At 43.8% G+C, this 22330-nt stretch overlaps 2 protein-coding genes across 9 annotated transcripts in view; one reads left to right on the top strand and one right to left on the bottom strand.

Annotated features, from left to right (window-relative positions):
- Positions 1-1592: 1592 nt before the first annotated feature.
- Positions 1593-21819, top strand: NASP (nuclear autoantigenic sperm protein). Of its 8 annotated transcripts, none has more exons than XM_074961850.1 (15): positions 1593-1865; positions 7791-7847; positions 8859-8969; positions 9626-9706; positions 10359-10468; positions 11226-12200; positions 14635-14717; positions 16672-16757; positions 16915-16988; positions 18127-18315; positions 18774-18940; positions 19855-19911; positions 20015-20086; positions 21054-21182; positions 21665-21817. In XM_074961850.1, exons 2-15 carry the CDS (start codon positions 7798-7800, stop codon positions 21716-21718), a joined length of 2238 nt encoding a protein of 745 aa, XP_074817951.1. In that variant the 5' UTR covers positions 1593-1865; positions 7791-7797; the 3' UTR covers positions 21719-21817. The 8 variants fall into 8 exon arrangements, with proteins under 8 accessions (XP_074817951.1, XP_074817952.1, XP_074817949.1 ...); XM_074961848.1 differs by lacking the exon at positions 1593-1865 and adding an exon at positions 3601-3737 and having other exon boundaries at positions 21665-21818; XM_074961846.1 differs by lacking the exon at positions 1593-1865 and adding an exon at positions 4742-4851 and having other exon boundaries at positions 16681-16757; positions 21665-21819.
- The window catches only part of CCDC17 (coiled-coil domain containing 17), a 40715-nt gene continuing 39515 nt past the window's right edge, over positions 21131-22330 (bottom strand). The window contains exon 29 of the mRNA XM_074961844.1: positions 21131-22070. Coding sequence (XP_074817945.1) covers positions 22041-22070 — 30 coding nt within the window. The 3' untranslated portion in view covers positions 21131-22040. The remainder of the gene's footprint in view (positions 22071-22330) is intronic.

The raw sequence follows: 22330 nt of genomic DNA, 5'->3' as shown, positions 1-22330 counted from the left end.
TATTAGGCTTCTGTGGGTTTTCCTATAGCATAGTATATTACATATAATGCATCCTCTTCCTACAGATGATGTAATACCCACATCAGCGCTCATGAGGCTTATTATAATACACTGCATGCTCGCTGCTATGATGTTCATGCTGGTATGATGTTCATGGGGGAGGACGAGGGACTCTATATCATGAAAGATGACCGGACTCTGAAAATGTAAAACTAGGATAATACACTAGTTTTGAACTGGGATATGTGCATAAAACAATTTTTAAGTCTTTAGGCCAAGTGTGTGGATTAAAACTGAAATAACGGGGTTTAGTTCATATAATTATCTTATTTCTTTGGGGCTATACAGGGGCCTGTAAAATCACTCTTCCTTCCCTGGCTTCATTTGCCTGTTATGGAAAAATAAATGCACAGCATGGCTCTAGTTCATCCCCATTCCTACTTGATGCTCAGTTTCAAATCTAACAAAAGTTCCAGTTGTCCTGTCCTGAAAGCTTCCCACCTCGGCAGCTTCTGAAGGAACTTTTCTGGAAGCTTTGCCTATCTTTTCACCTAACCCAGACTCAGCAGCAGCTATCCAATTCAGTTTTTTGGGAGGATACTGGATTAGTTCCTAATGATACCACAGGTGCAGCTAGGGCCTGTTACAAGGTCCCTTCCAGCTTCTTTACTGAGTACCAGGATGCTCTAACCTAGAAGATGCTGGACTGGGAGTCAGAAGAGCTAGGTTCTATTCCTGGCTCTGCCACTGTCCTCTAGCATGACCTTGGGCAAGTCACTTCCTCTCTATGCCTCCTTTTTTGTCCCCCCCCCCCCCTTTGTCTGCCTTGCATGTTAGCTCTTCAGGGTAGGAACTATCTATCTTCACAGGCCTCCTATAATCTCTGTGCCAGCACTACTGAATGCTTCTGCTCAAACCTCCCTAGTCCCAGGAACGGCCTGCAGAACTTTCCACCCTTGCAGCTTATCCCTGAAACTGAACAGGGCTCTTCCTTTCAAGACTGTCTCTGGAAGTCTATTTCCTTCTTCAGATGTTTTATTTTGGGCTGGTTATCCCATTTCTCCCTTCTTGGCTCCCAAGATTGATTTGTCTTTTCACTCCAGCTGCTATCCTACTCCTAACCAGGCCAAGCTATCCCTTGTTCTCAGTTCTACAACTGAACTACTTCATTAAAAGGGCTCAGTCGCTGTGGACAGGATCTCTAGGAACTAACAATATTTAGGTTTTTTTCCCTTATCATTTGTACGGAGCAGCATGGTCTTACGAAGTAAGCATGGGACTTGTATGCAGTAATTCCTTACTCTCTAATACCATCTGACACTGATTCCTTCTATAGCCATAGTGCAGTCATTTAACTTCCCTATTTAGTTCTGCCATCTGCAAAATGGAATTAATTTATAATGCCAGAGACAGAGCATTATAAAAGGACATGTTGGCCTGGCTTGTCAAAAGCCTTAAATTTTTGATAAAAGATAATGTTGGGTTTAACAAATTTTGGGGTCACACAAATTCATAGATTTTTAGGCCAGAAAAGGTGGGAAAAGGGACCATTATGATCATGTAGTCTGACCTTCTGCATAACAGAGGCCATTAAAGTTTCATCCAATGATTGCTGCATTGAGCCTAACAGTTTGTGGTTTAACTGGAACGCATCTCTTAGCAAGACATCCAATCTTCTTTAATGTAATTGCTAAGAAACCAGACATTTTCTTTAGCAAACAATTGTAGAAGTTGAAGATGAAGCCATACTATTCCTGTTCTGTGTCTTCTTGACTTCAAGCATCTCTGTTTTAATTATTGTTCTAGGTTAATCACACATGGATAACACATGGATAACTATTAAAATGTGTACTCATTGCTGATTGGTAAAGTACTAATTTCTTTTATTGATTCTTCTCTTTGCAGATATTATAGTTGAAAGCACTATGTATACTATTCTTTAAACACTACTATCTTTCCAAGGAAAATGGTTTTATCTACATGTATTCTTTCCCTTTTTTTGGTAATTGTATGCTCTTAAAGAATTTGTTCAGTGTTTATGGCTTGACCTAGATGTAGAAAATTGCAAATACCAGAAACCCAATTAAATCATTTTTTAAAAAGCTATTACCCCCACTAGTATCAGGTGCTTCAGTGGAAAATGCAAGGAATACCATATTAGATAACTAAAGAATAAGCAGCCCATAGCCAAATTTCTTCCTAACCCACATCCGCGAGAGATTAGTTTATACCCTAAAGCAGGAACGCGTGTATTGATTGATAAATATCTGTGAATGTTCTCTGTTCCTTTTTTGAATTGTACTAAATTGTTGACATAAATTATACCTTGAGGCATTGAGTTCCACATGTTAATTATGGATTGTTTGTGTTTAATTTTTTTCCCTTTGTATTGGATTTAAATTTTCTGCCCTTCAATGTAATTGTTCTTGGATTATGCAAAAGGATAATTAAGAGTGTGTCCTACTCTTCTTCTCTATCATTCACAATTGGTCTACGTCCATCATGTCTCCTCTTAGGCACCCATGCTTTACGGCTTTAATTGTCTCCTTGCACCTAAAAACTCCAAACCTTTCCAGTCTCTTACTCTTCTCATTGGGAAGTCAGTGCTTCTAACCCTTTCTGTTGCCTGTCTCTTATTTCTAAGCTATCCTTTCTGAGATAGGATGACCTGAACTGGACACAGCATTTCAGAGAAAGATATAGCATTGATTTATATGATGGGATTATTTTAATGTTCAGCTCTATTCTTTATGCTTCTTAAAACATTGTTTACTTTTTATGACTGCTGTGGCCTATTGAGCAAAATATTATTGGTCTGGGGTAGCAGGAGGGCTCTTCAGCTTGGGAAAGGTGGGGGTATATACTTTGTCTAAAGGGCAGTACCAACAGTCCTGGCGCTGTCCCTCTGAGGAGTTAACACCCCCTTAGGCTGGGTAGCACCCACTCATCTGTTTTAGCTCGTTTTAACTGCGCACACCTCACTTCCACTTTAAAGAAGCATTGGAAGTGCTTGGGCTTGTGCTCCCACAGCTGGTGGAGCCCGTTAGAGGCCGACGTTTTTGGGAAGTGCCATGGGGCAGCAGCAGATCCCCTTACGGGGGGCCTGCAGCAGGAGGGCCTAGGCCAGTGAAAGGGGGTGTGCAGAGTGGACGCGAGTCCCACCATAGGGGTTGTGTTGAAGGAAAGTGCACAGTGCAGACCTCAGGAGCAGGGGGCCTGGGGTGCAGGCTCCCAGTAGGGACTGGGCCTGCACGGTGCACTGTAGGGAGGCCGACGGTGGAGGCCGCAGGGAAGATGGCGGCGGCCGCAGCCCCTCTCTTTTCATCGTCCGTCCCCACAGCGTGCCAGCTACTGCAGAGTACCCCCCCCTTACGACTACGTTTCCCAGTATGCTCTGCGGTCTATGACTACACTTCCCAGCAAGCTGCGCGCCAGTCTCCAGACTACCTTTCCCAGCCGGCCGTGCGTCGGTCAGGCGGGGGCGCGCATTAGGGACTACGTTTTCCAGCATGCCGTGCAATCCAGGTTCGAAGGGGGCCGCGCTCGACGGCCGCGAAGGACGCTGGGAGCAGCAGTCCGCGGGGCTTGCGCGCGCCGCGAGGCGGGTCTGGGGCGTGTCCTTGGGGTATATAGGCAGCCGGAGGGGCCGGGGGCTGCATTCTGCCGTCGTCGCCCCTGTCAGGCTCCATGAAATCTGCTGCCGCCTGTGCTGAGCTCGCCCCAGGCCCCCCGCCTAGGTACCGCGGCACGGGCTGGGCGCGCCAGGCCGGCTTCGCTGTGGGGGGCGGGCCGAGCGGCGGGGGGGCTGGTGGGGGGGGGCGAGTAGCGTGGGCCGACCCGCAGGGCCGCGGCTCCGCGCCGCTGGGGCGAGCAGTGACGGGGGCGGCGAGGAGGGGGGACGCTGGGAAAGGCTGGGACCCGGCCCGGTTCCCCTCTGCGTGCCGCCGCCCCCCCCGCCTGGCGCTCCGTGCTGCCCCTTGCCCGGGCGCCGCGCGGGCCCGTTCGGAACGCTGGGGGATCCCACGTGACTCGCCCCCGGCCTCCGCCATGTTGGTTGGGGGCAGAGGAGCCCCACAAGGCAAACCTGCAGCGGCGCTGTGGGCGGGGCTATCCGCGTCACGTGGCCTCGGCTGCTGCCTGTGAGCGGCCGCCGTTGGGGTTTGGCGCCAAACAGGGGGCGGGGGCGGACCGGGGAAAGGCGGGAAAAGGGCCTATTGTCCCCATGAGGGGCGGTGCCTCCTGAGGGAGCGAGGCCCCGCCCCGAGCGCGGGGGGGTGTGTGGTGGAGGGCAGTCACTCCCCCCACCCCCGAGCGCTGCGGGGGGGGCTGGGGCCGTGTTGGGGGGCGGGGAAGGTGGCTGCAGTCACCCCGCCCCATGGTGATGTTTGTGTCCGGTGGCAGTGTGTGGCCGTGATTGCTCCCCTCAGCTGGGGGTGGGGGGAATGGTACTGTTTCCTCATGTTGGGTGGGAGGCCCCATTGTACCTGCGTCGTGTAAACGTAGCCATCAGCCTTGGCTGTGGGATGCCAAGTCTGGCCCTATGGCTTCCACTCCTGTACCAGGCCTGGCTTTGATAGGAGCCTGGCTGTGTGACTTGCTCATTGTGAAGATGCCTCAGCGCTTGGCATAGCCAGGCGAAGGGGTTGGGGGCTGTATAAGTGATTAACACCAGTGGGCTGAGCCTCGGATACCCCTTTATATGGGGTACCTATGATCCCTTTTCTAGAAGTCAGGAGTTCGGAAGGGCAGACTTTAAATGATCCCAGGCCGAGGCAAAGTAGGATTTGGAGTTCAGGGGCGTAGGCACCATACCCACAGGCCACACAGACATCTCTGTACTTGCAGCCCCAGGTACGGCTGTAGTTCTCTACAAAATAACTACCCTAACTTGTACAGCATGGGTTAGGAAGGCTGGTTTAGTAGGTGGGGCACTGGAGAGCTGAGTTCAGTGTCATCTCACCTAAAAATTTCCCATCTGACCATATATGAGTGAATGTGTTCTGTGTTTCCATTCCCCATCTAGACTAATACGTCCTTATCTCTGTGTTGGGATGATAAAGTCCAGTAATAATTGAGATACTGTGGTGATGAGAGCTGTATAAGTACCTAGATAGTATCCTGTGTCACTGAAAGGGTTGTCTACATACAAATTTGTATGTAATCTGAATTGGCTTCCTAAAACCAAATTGGTTATTTTGGTGCAACTCTGTTTGTTTAGATGGGTTTCAGAGTAGCAGCCATGTTAGTCTGTATTCGCAAAAAGAAAAGGCATACTTGTGGCACCTTAGAGACTAACAAATTTATTTGAGCATAAGCTTTCGTGAGCTACAGCTCACTTCATCGGATGAAGTGAGCTGTAGCTCACAAAAGCTTATGCTCATATAAATTTGTTAGTCTCTAAGGTGCCACAAGTATGCCTTTTCTTTCTGTTTAGATGCTCTCCTTTGTTTGAAACCCATGAGTGTCAAACCACAAAACTGCACTAACTGCTTTAACTAGTTAAAGAAGTATGGGCTGGATGAATGCACTATAAGGTGGGTAGAAAGTTGGCTAGATTGTCGGGCTCAACGGATAGTGATCAATGGCTCCATGTCTAGTTGGCAGCTGGTGTCAAGTGGAGTGCCCCAGGGGTCGGTCCTGGGGCCGGTTCTGTTCAATATCTTCATAAATGATCTGGAGGACGGTGTGGATTGCACTCTCAGCAAATTTGCGGATGATACTAAACTGGGAGGAGTGGTAGATACGCTGGAGGGCAGGGATAGGATACAGAGGGACCTAGACAAATTGGAGGATTGGGCCAAAAGAAACCTGATGCGGTTCAATAAGGATAAGTGCAGGGTCCTGCACTTAGGACGGAAGAACCCAATGCACAGCTACAGACTAGGGACCGAATGGCTAGGCAGCAGTTCTGCGGAAAAGGACCTAGGGGTTACAGTGGACGAGAAGCTGGATATGAGTCAGCAGTGTGCCCTTGTTGCCAAGAAGGCCAATGGCATTTTGGGATGTATAAGTAGGGGCATAGCGAGCAGATCGAGGGACGTGATCATTCCCCTCTATTTGACATTGGTGAGGCCTCACCTGGAGTACTGTGTCCAGTTTTGGGCCCCACACTACAAGAAAGATGTGGATAAATTGGAGAGAGTCCAGCGAAGGGCAACAAAAATGATTAGGGGTCTGGAACACATGACTTATGAGGAGAGGCTGAGGGAACTGGGATTGTTTAGTCTGCAGAAGAGAAGAATGAGGGGGGATTTGATAGCTGCTTTCAACTACCTGAGAGGTGGTTCCAGAGAGGATGGTTCTAGACTGTTCTCAGTGGTAGAAGAGGACAGGACAAGGAGTAATGGTCTCAAGTTGCAGTGGGGGAGGTTTAGGTTGGATATTAGGAAAAACTTTTTCACTAGGAGGGTGATGAAACACTGGAATGCGTTACCTAGGGAGGTGGTAGAATCTCCTTCCTTGGAAGTTTTTAAGGTCAGGCTTGACAAAGCCTTGGCTGGGATGATTTGATTGGGGATTGGTCCTGCTTTGAGCAGGGGGTTGGACTAGATGACCTCCTGAGGTCCCTTCCAACCCTGATATTCTATGATTCTATGAACTAACCTGTGTTTTAAATTGTGCAGGTAGGTAAAGGTAAACCGTGTAGCCAGGCCTAAAGAAAGGCACTGAGCCTAATTGAATTGTGTATAAAAAGCAGTATGCCTTCTTAGCAAATCTCCACTTAGAAAGTGCTGTCCCCTCTCCTTAGGACATACTCTGGCTATTAGGACTCGGCTCCATGTGGTCCTGTTGGGTGATGGTTCATGGTAAAGAGGGCACATTTTGTAATCCCATCTTCATTTCACCAAAGGCCTCCACCTTCACTGAGCCAGAGGTAGGAAACAGGCTGCACTGGCTACCCTAAATACTGTGCTCTCTTAAGGGCCATTGTCACATTAAGTTCTTCTGACAAAAACCTCAGATTATTTAAAGTGAAAAGCGTTTTTTTGTGTGTGTGTGTTGTTTTTTAAATCTATTCGCCATCTATACTGTTACACTTGTAGTTTGGGAGGGGAAGTGAACTTTCAAAGTGAGAACGGCACTTGAGTCCACTCTAAGATGATGCATGGGAAAACTTAGTGACCCCCCCCCCCTTTTTTTTTTTTTAAAGCACTAGATGAGATGTTTCCTAAACTCCAGAATAGTGGTCCTGTGGGCTAGAGCTAGCTACATGATGCTGGCTTCCTATTTTCAGCTACAAAGCTACCTTAAGATAGGTAAAACATACTCATTATTTCCTATGTAAGCAGTTGCTGTGGTTGACCTGAGTGTTATGCAGTTGATTCTGAGTGGGATGGGAGGTGTTCATGAATGGGTGAGCTAGCCAGCAGTCCAAGACTACTACCTCTGTCTTAAAATTAGGGCTGATCAAAATCTTTCAGTCAACTTCTTTTGACAGAAAACTGGGTTTTTAACTAAAGAAACACTTCTGTGAAAAGGATCTGGTTCTCCCTACTTATTTTCTTATTAGACAACCAATAATTTTTGTTTGGGGGGGGGGGACTGAAGTGTTGGTTATTGATGAAAAGTCAATTTTCTACATAAATTTTTGATCCGCTATAATTACAGAATGGTCCACAGTGTAGACAAGCTTGCAGATACCTATTCTGGAAAGTCAGAAGTCTGAAATTGTGCACTAGATTTCTCATATTACTGATTCTGGAAATGTGAACTTCTAGTCACTTCATCACCATTTGGTAACACCATGTACAACACTGCAAATCCATTCTAATTGCTTGTTGAATCTTCAGTTGTAGAATGGAAGAGGAATTGGCTGCTCCCTCCACTTCTGCAGACAAAACTGATAGGTAAGGGATTTGTGAGTTAGCAGGCTAAGGTTGGCAAACAAAAAAAATAGGGTAATTGTGGATCTTATTTCAAATTAATATTTAAATCTGACATTGTGCTTAGCTCTAGATATTAAAGGCTATAGATGTCTCATGTTGCCATACAAGAAACCACAGTTTAGGAATACTCTTCTGCTCCCCCTCTCTGGGCTAACACCAGTTAAGTCCTTATTCCAGAAAAACACTGCATTAACAGCCTGTGATTCCTTCCGCTGGTAGCTGTAGCACAAAATTTGCTTTAGGCATGGCTGCATGACAAATGTATGGGGGTTTTTTAATGGGTGGTAATAGGCCAACATTCCACTTTTATGCAGCTGAGCTTCCTGTCTTCATAGATCATAGAATAGAATATCAGGGTTGGAAGGGACCTCAGGAGGTCATCTAGTCCAACCCCCTGCTCAAAGCAGGACCAATCCCCAATTTTTGGCCCAGATCCCTAAATGATCCCCTCAAGGATTGAACTTGCAACCCTGGGTTTAGCAGGCCAATGCTCAAACCACTGAACTGTCCCCTTCTTTCTGCAGGACTTTATACAGTTTTCTCTGTCACCTTTTCAATGTAAACTCTTCTCATGTTGGAGTGTTGTATACAAGCCTCTGACTTAGCTGAAGACTGAAAGTTGGCTATTAAGCAGTCTTTCTGGGATCTGCTTCTTGCAGTTAATGGTTAAATTTATTTTAATGTGAGAAATGGAAAAATCTTTGTCCCCTTAGTGCTGGTGCAGATGAAAGTTCTCTAACCGTAACTGAATAATCGTGGGGGGGGGGAGGCTCGCTATTTAGTGCTTCTGTACACGTTGCTGGTTGGTGTTTGACTCTTGGTGGGAAGAGTTTGAAGGCTGGATTTAAAGATTCTGGGAAATGGAATTGTGTGAACAGCAGGGGGCTACAAACCTCCCTCCAGTTTGTACACTTGGAGATGCTCTCCCAACTGCACAGTGTCTAACCCAGCCCGTGTTCTGTAACTTTACAGTATGGATGTGGATGGAGAAGCCAAAAAACTGCTGGGCTTAGGGCAGAAACACTTGGTATTGGGAAATATTCCGGCAGCTGTTAATGCATTCCAGGAGGCTGCTAGTATATTGTAAGTAACTGAACACATTGCTTTTTACTTGGATTCTCGTTTTGGGCACATCACTGAAGTGAATCAAGCTGAAATGTAGATACTTATCTCAGGCTTAGACAAGCTGTCTTTATAGGTAGTCTGCAAGTATCTGAATATAATTACCAGGAAAATTGAGGATTGTACCATGTCTATGTAGATTTCTTTTGAAATAATACATTTGTGCTGCTTAGGCACTTAACTATTGGAATAGTGGCCTACAGTGCCTCAAATCAACATCTCAAGAAACCAAACCAGCCCATATATTGCAAAATAAGGAGTGTTCTGCAATGCAGATCTCATAAGTCTAACCACTAGAGAAACATAATCTATAAATTGCAAACAAAGCAGAGGCAAATTGCTTAGCCTCTCGAGGAAAAGAGCATTTAGAACAGAGGACAGTCTTGAAAACCCACAATCGGGTGCTCTGAGCAACCAGAACTTTCAGTAAAAACCATTCCAGTTATCAGAAGGGAGAGAACTGACATTTGCCTAAGGGTGGCGGTCACGTGGGAGGTAACCACTTGGAAATTGACTTTCCCACCCCGAAAAGATTTAAATGTTGCGTATCTGGTAATGTAAAGCTATTTCAAAACATGGTGCAAATGAGATGTATTAACTTGTATCTTTCTTTGTAGGGGTAAAAAGTATGGTGAGACAGCTGATGAATGTGCAGAAGCTTTTTTTTACTATGGAAAATCTCTCCTGGAGTTAGCAAGGTATACTAACAAAGACCCTCTAGCTGGCTTGTCAGTCCTCTGAATACATAGTATCCCTCTTCCTAGATTTTGACAGTTTAAGATGATATTTTAATTTCTTTATAAAGGGATACAAGTGGCGGAGTACTTTGATAGAAGCAACTGAAAATTTTAGTTTGGAGCCTTTGGGATGAAACAACAGTTAAATGTAATTGCCTTTCTTTAAAAATAAAAATTTAAATGGGGTAGCTGTACCTTACAAGTGGGGAATGAGTATTAGAATAAGGGGGTAGGTCACTGATAGAACACTTGAACTCAAGGAAAAATAGGAGAAATATAATATGGAGGACAGGGCAGGCAAAAGGGAACTGTTCTTACCTAGATCACTAGCAAAAGTCTAACTGGAGTCATAGGGCATCAGTCCATCTATCCGAAATATTTTTAGAGCATCATCACCATGTTCTCTTGCCACACAAGTATGGCATGATGCTCAGTATCTACTGAAATCAAGAGTCTGGCCTGGAATAGGAGGCTTTTGCAGGCTAGAACGGGTATAGTAGAAGACCTGTAGGTGGGAGAGGTGCTAGGTAGAGCAGTCAAATGGTATGTTCCTTTGAGCGCAAAATGTATTCCTTGGTGCTTGTGTGCAGCTGACTTGCTTCTATTTTTCTAGAATGGAGAATGGTGTATTGGGAAATGCCTTGGAAGGAGTGCAAGTGGAAGAAGAAGAAGGCGAAAAAGCAGAAGATGACTCAATGGTAGAAAATGCTGATAACATAGATGGTATGTAGAGTTATCTAACATGCCATAGAGATGCCAAGCTGTATTGCCTTGTGTAAATATTGGACCTGGATTCTTTACTTTACTTCCCTAGATGATCTGAAACTTTGTACCAAAACTTTTAGCAGGTGGAAGAATCTTGTTCTATAAATTTCCCAAACCTAGCTAAAAGATTTTTATTTTGCAAGAAACTCTTCGTTCACACTAGCTTTGAGTCAAGGGGTCACAAAATTTGTCAACTGTGAAGCATTACACTCAAACTTCCTTTCCTGTTCTAAGCTTTCCAGCCAGCTAGGACTGCTTTGTGCACTTGCAGCAGTACAGTGGCATGTGGTATCATTCGCTTAAAGTTGGTCATAAGGGGAGAATTTATTTTGGGTCAGACTCACCAAACTGTCCTCACTTTAAAAGTTCAAGGGCAGTTTTCATTCTATCGTACATTGCAGAGGATTATTGCACAAGGAGTTTTTATCCATCTAGACAAATGGATTTAACTTGGCATCTCTTGCTCAGCTGTGACTAAAAATGCTAATGCATAAAACTGTATATTGCTTGAGTGGTCACTTACAAGACTGTAGGATCTCCCAGAGTTTGTTGCTTGGGACCCAGCTTCTTTAGATTTCAAAAGGAATTGAGTTTAGGAACATGTGCTACACACACACACGTTGGAGGGTCTGAGGGTGGTATTTTCAATTTCCATTAATGCTTTTATCACTAAACTCGAAGAAATGTTTATGCTTCATCTTCCTTAACTATGTAGAAGAAGCAAGGGAGGAGTTGAGAGAGCAGGTATATAACGCCATGGGGGAAAAGGAAGAATCCAAAAAATCTGCAGAAGAGTCTCCAGTACTGAATGAAGCTGGGAAGGAAACAGAAGGAGAGGATGTGGAGATGGGAGGTAAAACAAGAGAAGAGGAAGCAATTGCTGACGTGGAGACGAAGCTTAAAGAGAAGGCAGAAGAGCAGGTAGAGGCAGATATGCAGGAGAAGACAGTGGCAGGAGAGCAGGTGGCAGAAGCCATGGAAGAGCGGGTAGAGGCAGCCACGGAAGAGGAGGCAGCGGCAGAAGCCACGGAAGAGCGGGTAGAGGCAGCCACGGAAGAGGAGGCAGCGGCAGAAGCCACGGAAGAGCGGGTAGAGGCAGCCACGGAAGAGGAGGCAGCGGCAGAAGCCACGGAAGAGCGGGTAGAGGCAGCCACGGAAGAGGAGGCAGCGGCAGAAGCCACGGAAGAGCGGGTAGAGGCAGCCACGGAAGAGCGGGTAGAGGCAGCCACGGAAGAGGAGGCAGCGGCAGAAGCCACGGAAGAGGAAGCAGCGGCAGAAGCCACAGAAGAGCGGGTAGAGGCAGCCACGGAAGAGGAGGCAGTGGCAGAAGCCACAGAAGAGCGGGTAGAGGTAGCTGTGGAAGAGGAGGCCATGGCAGAAGCCAAGGTAGAGGCAGCTACAGAAGAGAAGGCAGTGGCAGAAGCCACGGAAGAGGAGGCAGAGGCAGAAGCCATGGAAGAGAAGCTAAACAAGTCAAAAGAGGCACTGGCCTCAAAAGAAACAGTGTTTGCAGCTGGAAATGCCACTACACCTGCAGAGGGCAAAGAGCCAGCTAATGAAATAGAAACTGAAGAAAAAGTTGAAGTAGCTGTTAAGGTAGAGAAAGAGAGAGATGACCTGATGGAAGAGGGAGATGGTGCTAAGGTAGAAAAAGAAGAGGAGAAAGATGACCTGATGGAAGAGGGTGAAGGTAACAGGGATAGGAGAAGTACTTGTGGGTGGATTACTTGATGGATTTGACTTGCTAACCAGGGGTTAAAAGTTACATTTCCATTCAGAATTTTCTGTTTGCCATAGACTAATGGAAGGTCTCAAACAAGGGGCACTTGGATATTAAAATCCTCCAAGTAACTGGCTTCAGTTAAGTTTCAAGGAGCAGTGAATAGTTTTAGTTTCTGTCTAATGCTTAACTAACTGCAAAGCAAAATCTTTATGTGGATATCATTTTGGGGGCTGTGGCTAGCTTCAGTGGTAATGTTTGGAAAGCAATAACTAGGCTGGTAGAGAATACTGAATGGATGTCCACTTGCATGTATCTGGGTTTATTGCACTAACCTTCAAATAATTTGAACCACGAGTTGCCTCTGGTCCTAATTCCCATTCTAGACAGTGGGGCAGTAAAGTAGAATCCACTGAATTGATACATATAATGGCACGTCTCCTTGTTATGAGAATTTGAACTCTTTTGTGGAATCTCAGTGACTAAAGAATGAACTTCATTGTGAAACTTAAATTTAATATGATAGGCTTTAAAATTCCATTGTAAATTGGTGCTAGCTAATACAAGCTTCTTCCTAAGTAGCTTTTCATGTTGTTCTGCTTCATTTAATAGCTGCTTAACTAGCCTAACACACCAGAAAACAAACTCCATATGCTTTCCAAAATAACATACACTTAGACTTTAAGAGGCTATAAATCATCACATAGTATCTTGATTTTCCAACAATCGGAACGACTGCATGCTTGTGCCAGTTGAGCTATTCACAGCCTCATTTAATAGTGACCGAATATCCATGCAGTCTCTTAATTTCCTTAGCAACCTCTGGACAATACTAAAGGCATTTCTCATGTTGAACATCACAGTGGAACTGTCTGTACCAATCACAAAGAATGTAATGTAGCTACACTGTAAAGCAGTGGCTCTCAACCCTTCCAGACTATTGTATGCCTTTCTGCAGTCTGATTTGAATATAAATATTCTACTTACATTTCATTGTATAGTATATAGAGCAATATAAACAACTCATAGTCTGTATGCAATTTTAGTTTGTACTGACTTTGCTAGTGCTTTTTATATTGCCTGTCATAAAACTAGGCAAATATCAAGATAAGTTGATGTACCCCTTGACCTCTACGTACCCCTAGGGGTATCTGTACCCTGGCTGAGAACCACTGGTGTAAAATATCTTCAGTTACCATACATTGTGCAGGTAGACCCTTGTATTCTTTCTCTTGCCTCAGACTCAGTCTGTACCCACAAGAAAAATAGTTCTTAACTCTTATTTCCCAGATGATAAGAAAAAAAGCACACTGACGTCCATTTATTAACTTTGGAAGTGCTTATTTGACGACCACATCGTGGTCTAATAAATGTCGTGTCCTCCAGCCTCAAGTTTTAGTCACGTTTGCAGAGGTAAATTATCTAAAAGTCTCTTATTAGGAAGCTAAACACCTGGTATCTTTATTCTCACTCTAATCAATTACATCTCATACATAGAAACTTGGTCTGTTTTTGCAGCAGGTACGCCATTACCAATGTGGCTGTTGAATCTGGCTCTAGTTATGGCAGTTACCAAGTTACCACAGTTGACCTCCCACACCTATGTTCTTTTTGTCAAAAGTAACTGGCTTCCTCAAGAAAAGTAAAATTTGACCAGCTCGCAGGCTGGTTCCAGCTTCCAAACAAAACAGAACCTTCTTTTTCCAGATATATTTTGTATTTGCCACGCTGGCATAGGACACCAATCCTGGTGTATAGCAAGCTTTCCCATCCACTTCCCTTATGTATCAGATGGCTTGTGCCCAAAAGTAAATGCTGGCCGCCATCCCCCCGCCACTTCCCCAGGTTCCCTCCCCCCCGCCCCGATTTCCCATTGCTAGGATTAATTATGTAACTCTACATTTAAAGCACTTTGCTGCCCCATAAATTCACAAGCTGAACTGGCACTGCAAAGTAGCAAGTTGTCTGAATTCATAAGCAGTTTGCATTTGAGTTTTAGACACAGCTACCACACATGGGATCAGAAATACTATCTTGCTGAAAACATTTGTGACTTGTAGGATGACATACCAGTCATTGGGTGACTGTTTATAACTCCATTGACTTCACTGGGAGCTCCCATGGAATACATCCAAATTTAGCCCTAAATAAACTTCCATTCTAGGCAGCACTAAGTCAGAAGATTTAATGTTAAACTGCTACTGTAGAGCTGCAGTAACTAATGTTTTGAGCGCGGTGGGTAGTGCAAAGGCTGCAGTGTCACTTTGACTGTTCCAGAGTTGCACATAATACTCATCACAAGAAAGAGGGGGATGCTCACCTCTAAACAACTGAACCAAGCGAAATAGATTGTTTAACAGGTATAGCAAATATCCTTATTCTCCTCCACAAACTTTCCTTGCAGAAACAGAAGGATCAGATGAGGAAGATAAAGAAAATGACAAAACTGAAGATAATAAAGAAAATGACTCGACCGTTGAAGATAAGGTGAGCTCTTTTGACTTAGATTGATGTGTTCTTCCAAATGAATTGAGAACTAATGCTTATGGCATTGGTTAGATCCAGGCACAGGAGTGTTCTATTCCTGACCTCAGGTCCTCCTCATATTCTGGTAATCCTAAAAGAAAAGAAATACTTGTGGCACCTTAGAGACTAACACATTTATTTGAGCATAAGCACCTTTGCAGACACTTCACAGTGAAACTATTACAATAGGTATATTTCTGGTAGTCTTGGGTATCAAACTGTCCTCACTCATGAGCTAATGCCCCCAAGGTTATGGTATTACACTTGACCTACTTTGCCTTCTCGGTCCTTGCCTGACTAATACGTTTGTGAAGTGTGGCTGTGCTGTTACGCGTTTTTCTCTGGACCAATAACTGCACTCTGGCAGCCAGTGCGGATACAGATTGTACCAGACTGCAGTAGTCTCACAATGACCATACTTCAGCATCACTATTCGCAATACACAGCTTGTAACACCCATCTGATCCTTCACTAATCTGTTAAAGGATTATATCCCCCTCTTTACCTCCACACCTTAATGATTTGAGGTAAAGTGGATTTGACAGGGTTGGGAAGGAAGGAAGTAGTTCTAGCAGCTCATGGATGAGCCTCTTTGGGCCAGTTGCAGCCAGTCAGCATAGGGATATGTATAATCACTAGCTCATGGGGACACTGTGGCTTTCCTGCATACCAGTGCAGGGATTGCATAATTTGAATTTTAACTATGGTGCTGTAGCAATTCAGCACACCTATGCCCTGACTTAAAGGACTTGCTTAACATGGGGTTTCTCAACCCATGGGTTGAAACGCAAAAATTGGGTCACCAGAATGTGTCAGTGTCACAGAACTGTCTGGGCTCAACTCTCCACAATAGGTGTTGTGATCTGGTGCACTGGGTTCCAGCATCACTCAAGTTTGGCCCCTCTGTCACAGTGATACGGTCAGACCAAACCTGAGCAAAGTCGTGACTTCCTAGAGTGGGGAGCAGAGCCCAATCAGTCCGACAGGACACAAGCTGAGAGGGAATGATTGGTGTCGTGTTCTCCAGTAATACTGTCTGCCCCTGGGCGTGTGTGTGTGTGCACTTTTTTTTTTTTTTTGGAGAGTTATTGGCTCACCATACCTCTGCCCTCCAGTTCCTTCTTCAGACCCCCTAAGTCCTTCACGGAACCCCTAGGCCCCCTGATCTCCCCCTTATCTCTGGGCCTCGTGGGCCATGTTTTGACAGAGATGTCTTGGCTTGCTTTACCCTCCCTCCCCAGTTGGTGGGGTTTTTTGCCTGTTCACATCTGGCCAGAGCATGTGGAATCTTAGCTCTGAGCCCCCTGCCAGATGGAACCCTGTGGGGCGAGTGTGCGGTCTGGGGGCATCTTAGGTGTGATAGTGGTGCCTCTGGGTTGTGACAGGCCATCAGGGTTGACAAATGGGTCCTGACCCAAAAAGGTTGACATCCTCTGGTTTAACGTACACCATGTTTTAGCAGACCACTACACAACTGCATTAAATAGAATTTCTTTACCCCATTGTGTTGGTATTGCCATTTGGGTCTAATGGATTACCTTGCTTTAACAACCTTTATTGAGATTTCGCTTTAGCTCCTTTATCTTCTAATTCCTGGTCCTCTTACTAGTAGTATCTTAAAATTAAATTGTTCCAAGGTAATGTTGGCAGAGGTTTTCAGTAGTATTCAAATGACTGTAAATAAACTGAAGATGTGAGATGTAGTCTTAAACAGAACCTGAAATCAAGAACTCAAATCTTGAGTCTCAACTAACTTGAAAATAGACTACTTTATCATCTTGGGACAGTGACAAACGAAACCACTTACTATGGCTTTAAACTTTAAATTCATGATGAGCACCTTTGCTACATTGTTACACATGTCTTCACTGAGACAAGTCTTCATTTTTAAAATAAAATTAGAATATAATTCTAGTCTTTTCAGGAAAGTGAAGAGGATGAAGTTGGAAATCTGGAGCTGGCTTGGGATATGCTGGAGTTGGCAAAAGTAATCTATAAAAGGTAAAACTTTACACGTCTTGATTTGAGTCTGTTAAAAAATAAAGGAACTTACAGGAAACCACTGGGGAGTTGGCATAATAGAGGTGCACTAGATAAAGAGGTGGAAGCCTCTGATCAGGGTTTTTATAGCAAACTAACTAAAGTTTTCTTGATTTAGACAGGAAACAAAAGAAGCTCAGCTCCATGCTGCTCAGGCTCACCTGAAACTAGGAGAAGTTAGCATTGAATCTGGTAAACTATCTGTCTGAAATTTGATTGTACATAAAGTGCTGCAGTATTAAACTGGCTTAACTTCTTGCTAACTTTCACCCCATCTCACCCACCACATAGTTAGTTATTTAAAACATTCAGAGTTGATTCAGATTGCTGGAGAGAGAAGATAAACTTCAGACCACATGGGGGAGGTGCCCACAAGTTTGAATAGTCTTGGGATAGATAAGGGAATAAGCCAATTACCTGCCAACTAAATTCTTGAGCAAAGTGGGGGAAGGCCATATTGAGCCTCAATTTGCTTTCATTGCTGGAATAGGAATAAGGCTTGTACACTATAGCTGCTCTTGAATGTGGCTCAAGAAACTCTAGGAAATGGAGAACTTTTTCACCTTCAGTAGTAGGCCAGAAGCCCCACACACCAAACTGCTGTCAGAATGAGATGGGGGAAGAATACAAATTGAGAGGATGTTGGGTTCTAGAAATGGACAGACTCCCTAAAACACTCAAGTTGGCTTCTCGGTGTTCTTGAATGCAGTTGCTTAATCCTGAGACTTTTGCCTCATCTTGAAGTCTGCCTCTCCTCTTGAAACAATGTAGTTCTTTATCCTCTTTGCCCCTGTTTTCTGTTTGACTAGAAAGTGGTTTCAGACTGAATTCATCTGGGAAGGTTCTGTGGGTTAGGACTGCAAAATTAGGGTTGTGCATATGCCACCTCCGTAACATCAATGGGGGAATTGCAGTTTGAGGGTGGAATTATCCTTGAGCAGCTTTATTTCTTAATGTTAAAAGGTGCACTCTTGGCCAATAGTCTATCAATGGTATGTAAAATAATCAGAGTAAGAAACTGAACACAAATACCTAGTCTGCTTTTGTCTCACTTTCCCTGTTTCACCTGTATGGAAGACACTTTAAAAGTAACTGTCTAAATCACTGCTGAAATGTGGGGAGAGGATTGGGCAGGAAGTATAACACTAACTCCAGTTGAGCGTCCCTTTAATTGTTAGCAGTTGCCTCACTGAGTGATGCTTTCAGTTCATGCAGAATCTGAGAGCAGTCTATGGAATAAATTAGATGGGGAGACAGACCGGTAACTTTTTTTGTTTGGCTTGATACTTATTAGTTGTATTTGTAAAGGTTTATGGTTTTTCTGTTGTAGAAAACTACGCACAAGCTATAGAAGAGTTTCAAGCATGCCTCGCCTTACAGCAGAAGTACCTAGAGGCCCATGACCGCCTGCTAGCAGAGTCACACTACCAGCTGGCATTGGCCTATCACTACAACAGCCAGTTTGATGACGCAATTCTGCAGTTCCGTGAATCGGTAGAAGTCATTGACAAAAGAATGGGTAAGTAGACTTGCTAAAATTCTAGCTCAGTGGTTCTCAAACTATTGTATTCATGAGCCCTTTCACATCACAAGCCTCTAAGTGTGACCCCCCCCCCCCTTATAAATTAAAAACACTTGTTTATATATTTAACACCATTATAAATGCTGGAGGCAAAGCGGGGTTTGGGATGGAGGCTGACAGCTTGTAAACCCTCCCTCCCTCCCCCCCCCCCCCCCGTAATAACCTCATGACCCCCTAAGGGGTCCTGACCACTGTTTGAGAACCCCTGCTCTAGCTAGCAAACTGGTTAACTGTCATAGGAAAGCTGGATTGAGCTGACGTTAGTAACATGGAAGCACACTACTCTCCACAGTTCTCTGAATGGTCTCTAATGAAGGCAGAGTAGCTCAGGTGCCCATGCCTGTTGCATTGTTGGTTTAATAAACTGCTGACAACTTAAACCTGTATTCCTCTAGTGATGCTGACTGAACGAATAAAGAAAGCAGAAGGAGAATCCACTGAAGATGAGAAGGAGATCGAAGAATTAAACGGACTACTTCCTGAAATTAAGGAAAAGATAGAGGATTCAAAGGAGTCTCAAAAGAGTGCAAGAGTAGCTGAACTGGCTTTGAAAGCAACTCTGGTTAGCTTTTAGTTTAATTACTTTTCTAGTAAGTTGCCATTAACTAATGGTGTAGCTGAAGGAGAGCAGAAGAGCCCACAACAGCAGGGTTGGCTGTACTGGTCTAGAATTAGTGATGGTCTGAAAATGACTTACCTTCCCCATGACCAGAAGCTGTTAAATCACTCAGAATGAAATATGGCTGACTTCCCTTTGACTTTGAGGGGGAAAGCATTGGACTATCACGTGTTGCCACTTTGCTTTTCCCTCTTGATTAAGCTACCTCTTATTGGACAATCAGCTGGCTCTCAACAAAGAGGCTAGAGGAGACAGTGACATCACATGCCAGCTGTTTAGCACTAAATAACCATAAGGGCAATGCTTTTTGGCAAGGGTTTGGGTTTGGGTTTTTTGGGCCAGATGGCAGTAGACTTAGAACTGGGTTACAAATACAGCCTAGTTTTGAGAATCCTAAATTTGGTTTAAGTCTGGTTCAGCATCTGGTGGTGGCATATATCCTGAATAGTTGTATAGTGTAGCCAACCTTTCTGAAGGTGCTTCTACACTGAAGACCTTTCTAAGGCAGTTAAGTTCTGCCTGTCTAACTGATAGGCAACCTGTTTGCTCACTCACTGTGAAATATCAGTTTGTTGGGTTGGTATAAACATCCACAAACTGGGTGCTTGGTACAAGAAACAAAATAACCACAACTGAAGATTAAGTACTTCATAATTTTACAGTCAGAATTGATTTGGTTAATGTAGATATAATAAATCACATCAGAGAGAAACTAAACAAACCTATTAAACCCTAACTTAATTCATGGTATAGCAGGAACCATGGATTTGTGCGGTAAAGTCCCGGCATGCTGTGGAGCTCAGAAATACAGCTGGAAGCCAGTACTTGGTTAATCACTGTGGCTTCTTTCATTTTAGGTTGGAGGCGCTACCTCCAGTTTTACACAGAGTGAAGAAAGCTGTTCCATTTCCACGGTAAGTGAAACAACTCTGAGTTCAGGCAGACATTGAAGTACTACTCAATTGGAAGGTTTTAACGTTTGATGTCACTTACATTACAACCTCTATCTTGTAATAGATCCCAGTAAGAAAACCAGCTGATGGAGCATCCCAGTGTGTTACAGACATCTCTCATCTTGTCAGAAAAAAGGTGTGTCCAGATATATAGCTATTTGGACAAACTAATATAAAACTACCACTGGCTTGCACTGTGTCTCATTTGATTTCTTGGCTAAACAAAGCCTTTAACGATCACTGTTATGCACAGAACAAATTATTTTTAAAAAAAAAAAGGAATACTGCATAAAACTCCTTTCCCCTGGGAGCCAATCAGTCTTCCTGGAAAGTAGCTTTTGATGGTTCCTTTGTATGCTTTACAGCACTCTGCTAGATCCACACTAGTTTAACTTCAAAGCTGAATTGTGTGGGTCATGTAGGCACTTCTTAAATAAGTGCTCTACTATGTTGAGGCCCTGCATGAAGGAGCAGGGTAGGCCATAGATAAAGGGCAAACAACCAGGCTGGGTTGGGTTCCCGTATTTCCAAGTGGAAATGGAGCACTGAAGTTAAATAACAAAGTAGCAAAGCCAGTCTAAATGTGTAGTATTCATACTTCTAGTAAAATCTGACTTATTGGAGTAACCTTAAGGGAAACTAGTGTTTGGTTGTAGTTTAACATTCAAGTGTGTTCTCATTAGTATTTTCCTAATCTAAATCAAATTTCACAGCACTTTTCATTTGCCTACTGTATGTACTGTTATGACACACTATGGCTGTCTGCATTTTGTCACACCAGCATCTTTCAGAGCAAGTTTGAAACATCTGCCCTCAGCTTTAAAGCTTAGATCAGATGTCATGGGTACTAAAAACAAATTTAATCTAGAACTAGGATGCTTTTCTGCCAGGTCATAATGAAATGGGCAAAAATGAAGATAGTATCAGAACTCTTACTGTAACTAAACTCTTACGCCTAAAGCGTCAACTGAATCCTAACTCCTGACTATTTGGTGTGACCCCTCATAACTAAAAGTTGAATAGTTAATGGACAGTGACATCGACGCTAATTTTCTTAAGTCTTAAATTTGTACATAGTGAAGACTAAACAATTTTGTCTTCAGAGGAAACCAGAGGAGGAGACTCAACAGGGAGACAATGAAGCTAAGAAATCTAAACCAGAACCGGCTGTCAATGGTGGTGGTGATGCTGCCCCCAGTGGAAATGAGGTTGCAGAAAAAATGGAAGAGGAGGTGGGCAGTTGAGTCAGAATTCTGTGCCATGTATATTTCCTTCTCTGTTCAGGCATACCTTTCATGCCTGGTACATCTAATGCTTTATTACCTTCTGGTTTAAGACTCTTCTATAAGGAGCTGGGGAATTTGCCCAGTTCAGCAGAGTGCATGTTACACACAAGATGTTTAGCCCTTAATCATTTGGAAAATAACTTGGAGTTCAGTGTGTTAAATTACAGTTGAGCTAAAACACAGAATTCTCCTTTCTGCTAAAGTATTGGTGTGCAATGGAATAAAGCCTGTTTGATTTTAAGTAAAAGGACACTCAGGCTATGAAACTGTCTATAGAGTAGTGCTTGGTTTCTGTAATTACCGGTGAAATGTAGGTAATCAGTCAGTGCAATTCTCCAAGCTATCAATTCATGCACCAACTGGTAAAGTGTTAACTGATGTGGAACATATAAGACTGGCTCTTAACAAAATTCATTCCTCTCTTTCAGACAGAGAAAAGGCCACAAGTGGAATCAGGGGCTGCAGTTGAAAGTACAGTATGATAGGTCTTCAGCATGGACCACTCCTCTCCTCCCAAGGAGAATGGTTTTGTATATAGTGTATTTTTTCACTTTGGCAACTTTTGTATGACTTCAATAAAGATTGTAAGCAAATGTTTCAGATTTTGCCTCAGTAAGGGTGAGTCCTGTTCCTGGTACTAAGCACAACAGTACAGATGAACAAATTCTCATCTCTATAGTATTGTGAACAAAATGTCCCAAGGACCTTTACCCAGCTACTTGGAGACTGCAATGAAGTAAATGGCATGTCACAGGTGTCTTGCTTGGCTGATTTTAGAAAGTCAGCTATCTTCTTCTTGGAGCATTAGATTTGATCTAGAATTAACAGTTGGGCCTGAAATAAGGAGAAAACGGAGGCAATAATTCTGTTAACAGTCTGTAGAGTTACAGCTGTCCCTCTAGATAGAGACAAAACATAATGTTTAAAAAGGCACAGGATACCTCTAGAGTTGGGTTCTTTACTACAAGAAGGGATCGGAAAAGCAAAACATTTTGATTCTTACTTTACTAAATGGTGAATGAGGCCTTTCTTAGTTGGATGGAAATGCAAATTAACACCATTCTAAAATGGTATTTCTATTATTTAAAGAAGCT

Source organism: Natator depressus, chromosome 8 (genome assembly GCF_965152275.1).
Source record: "Natator depressus isolate rNatDep1 chromosome 8, rNatDep2.hap1, whole genome shotgun sequence".
Taxonomy (NCBI): Eukaryota; Metazoa; Chordata; order Testudines; family Cheloniidae; genus Natator; species Natator depressus.
Note: the sequence above shows the minus strand (reverse complement) of the source record. Positions and strands in the feature narration are given on the sequence as shown.

What these genes read in the sequence shown, in the direction of transcription:
- NASP (XM_074961845.1), top strand. Translation starts at nt 4,757, where the DNA reads ATGATCCCAGGCCGAGGCAAAGTAGGATTTGGAGTTCAGGGGCGTAGG. An exon ending in ACTCGACCGTTGAAGATAAG is followed by an intron (nt 14,718 to 16,671) that starts GTGAGCTCTTTT and finishes ATATAATTCTAG; the next exon opens with TCTTTTCAGGAAAGTGAAGA. An exon ending in GCAAAAGTAATCTATAAAAG is followed by an intron (nt 16,758 to 16,914) that starts GTAAAACTTTAC and finishes TTCTTGATTTAG; the next exon opens with ACAGGAAACAAAAGAAGCTC.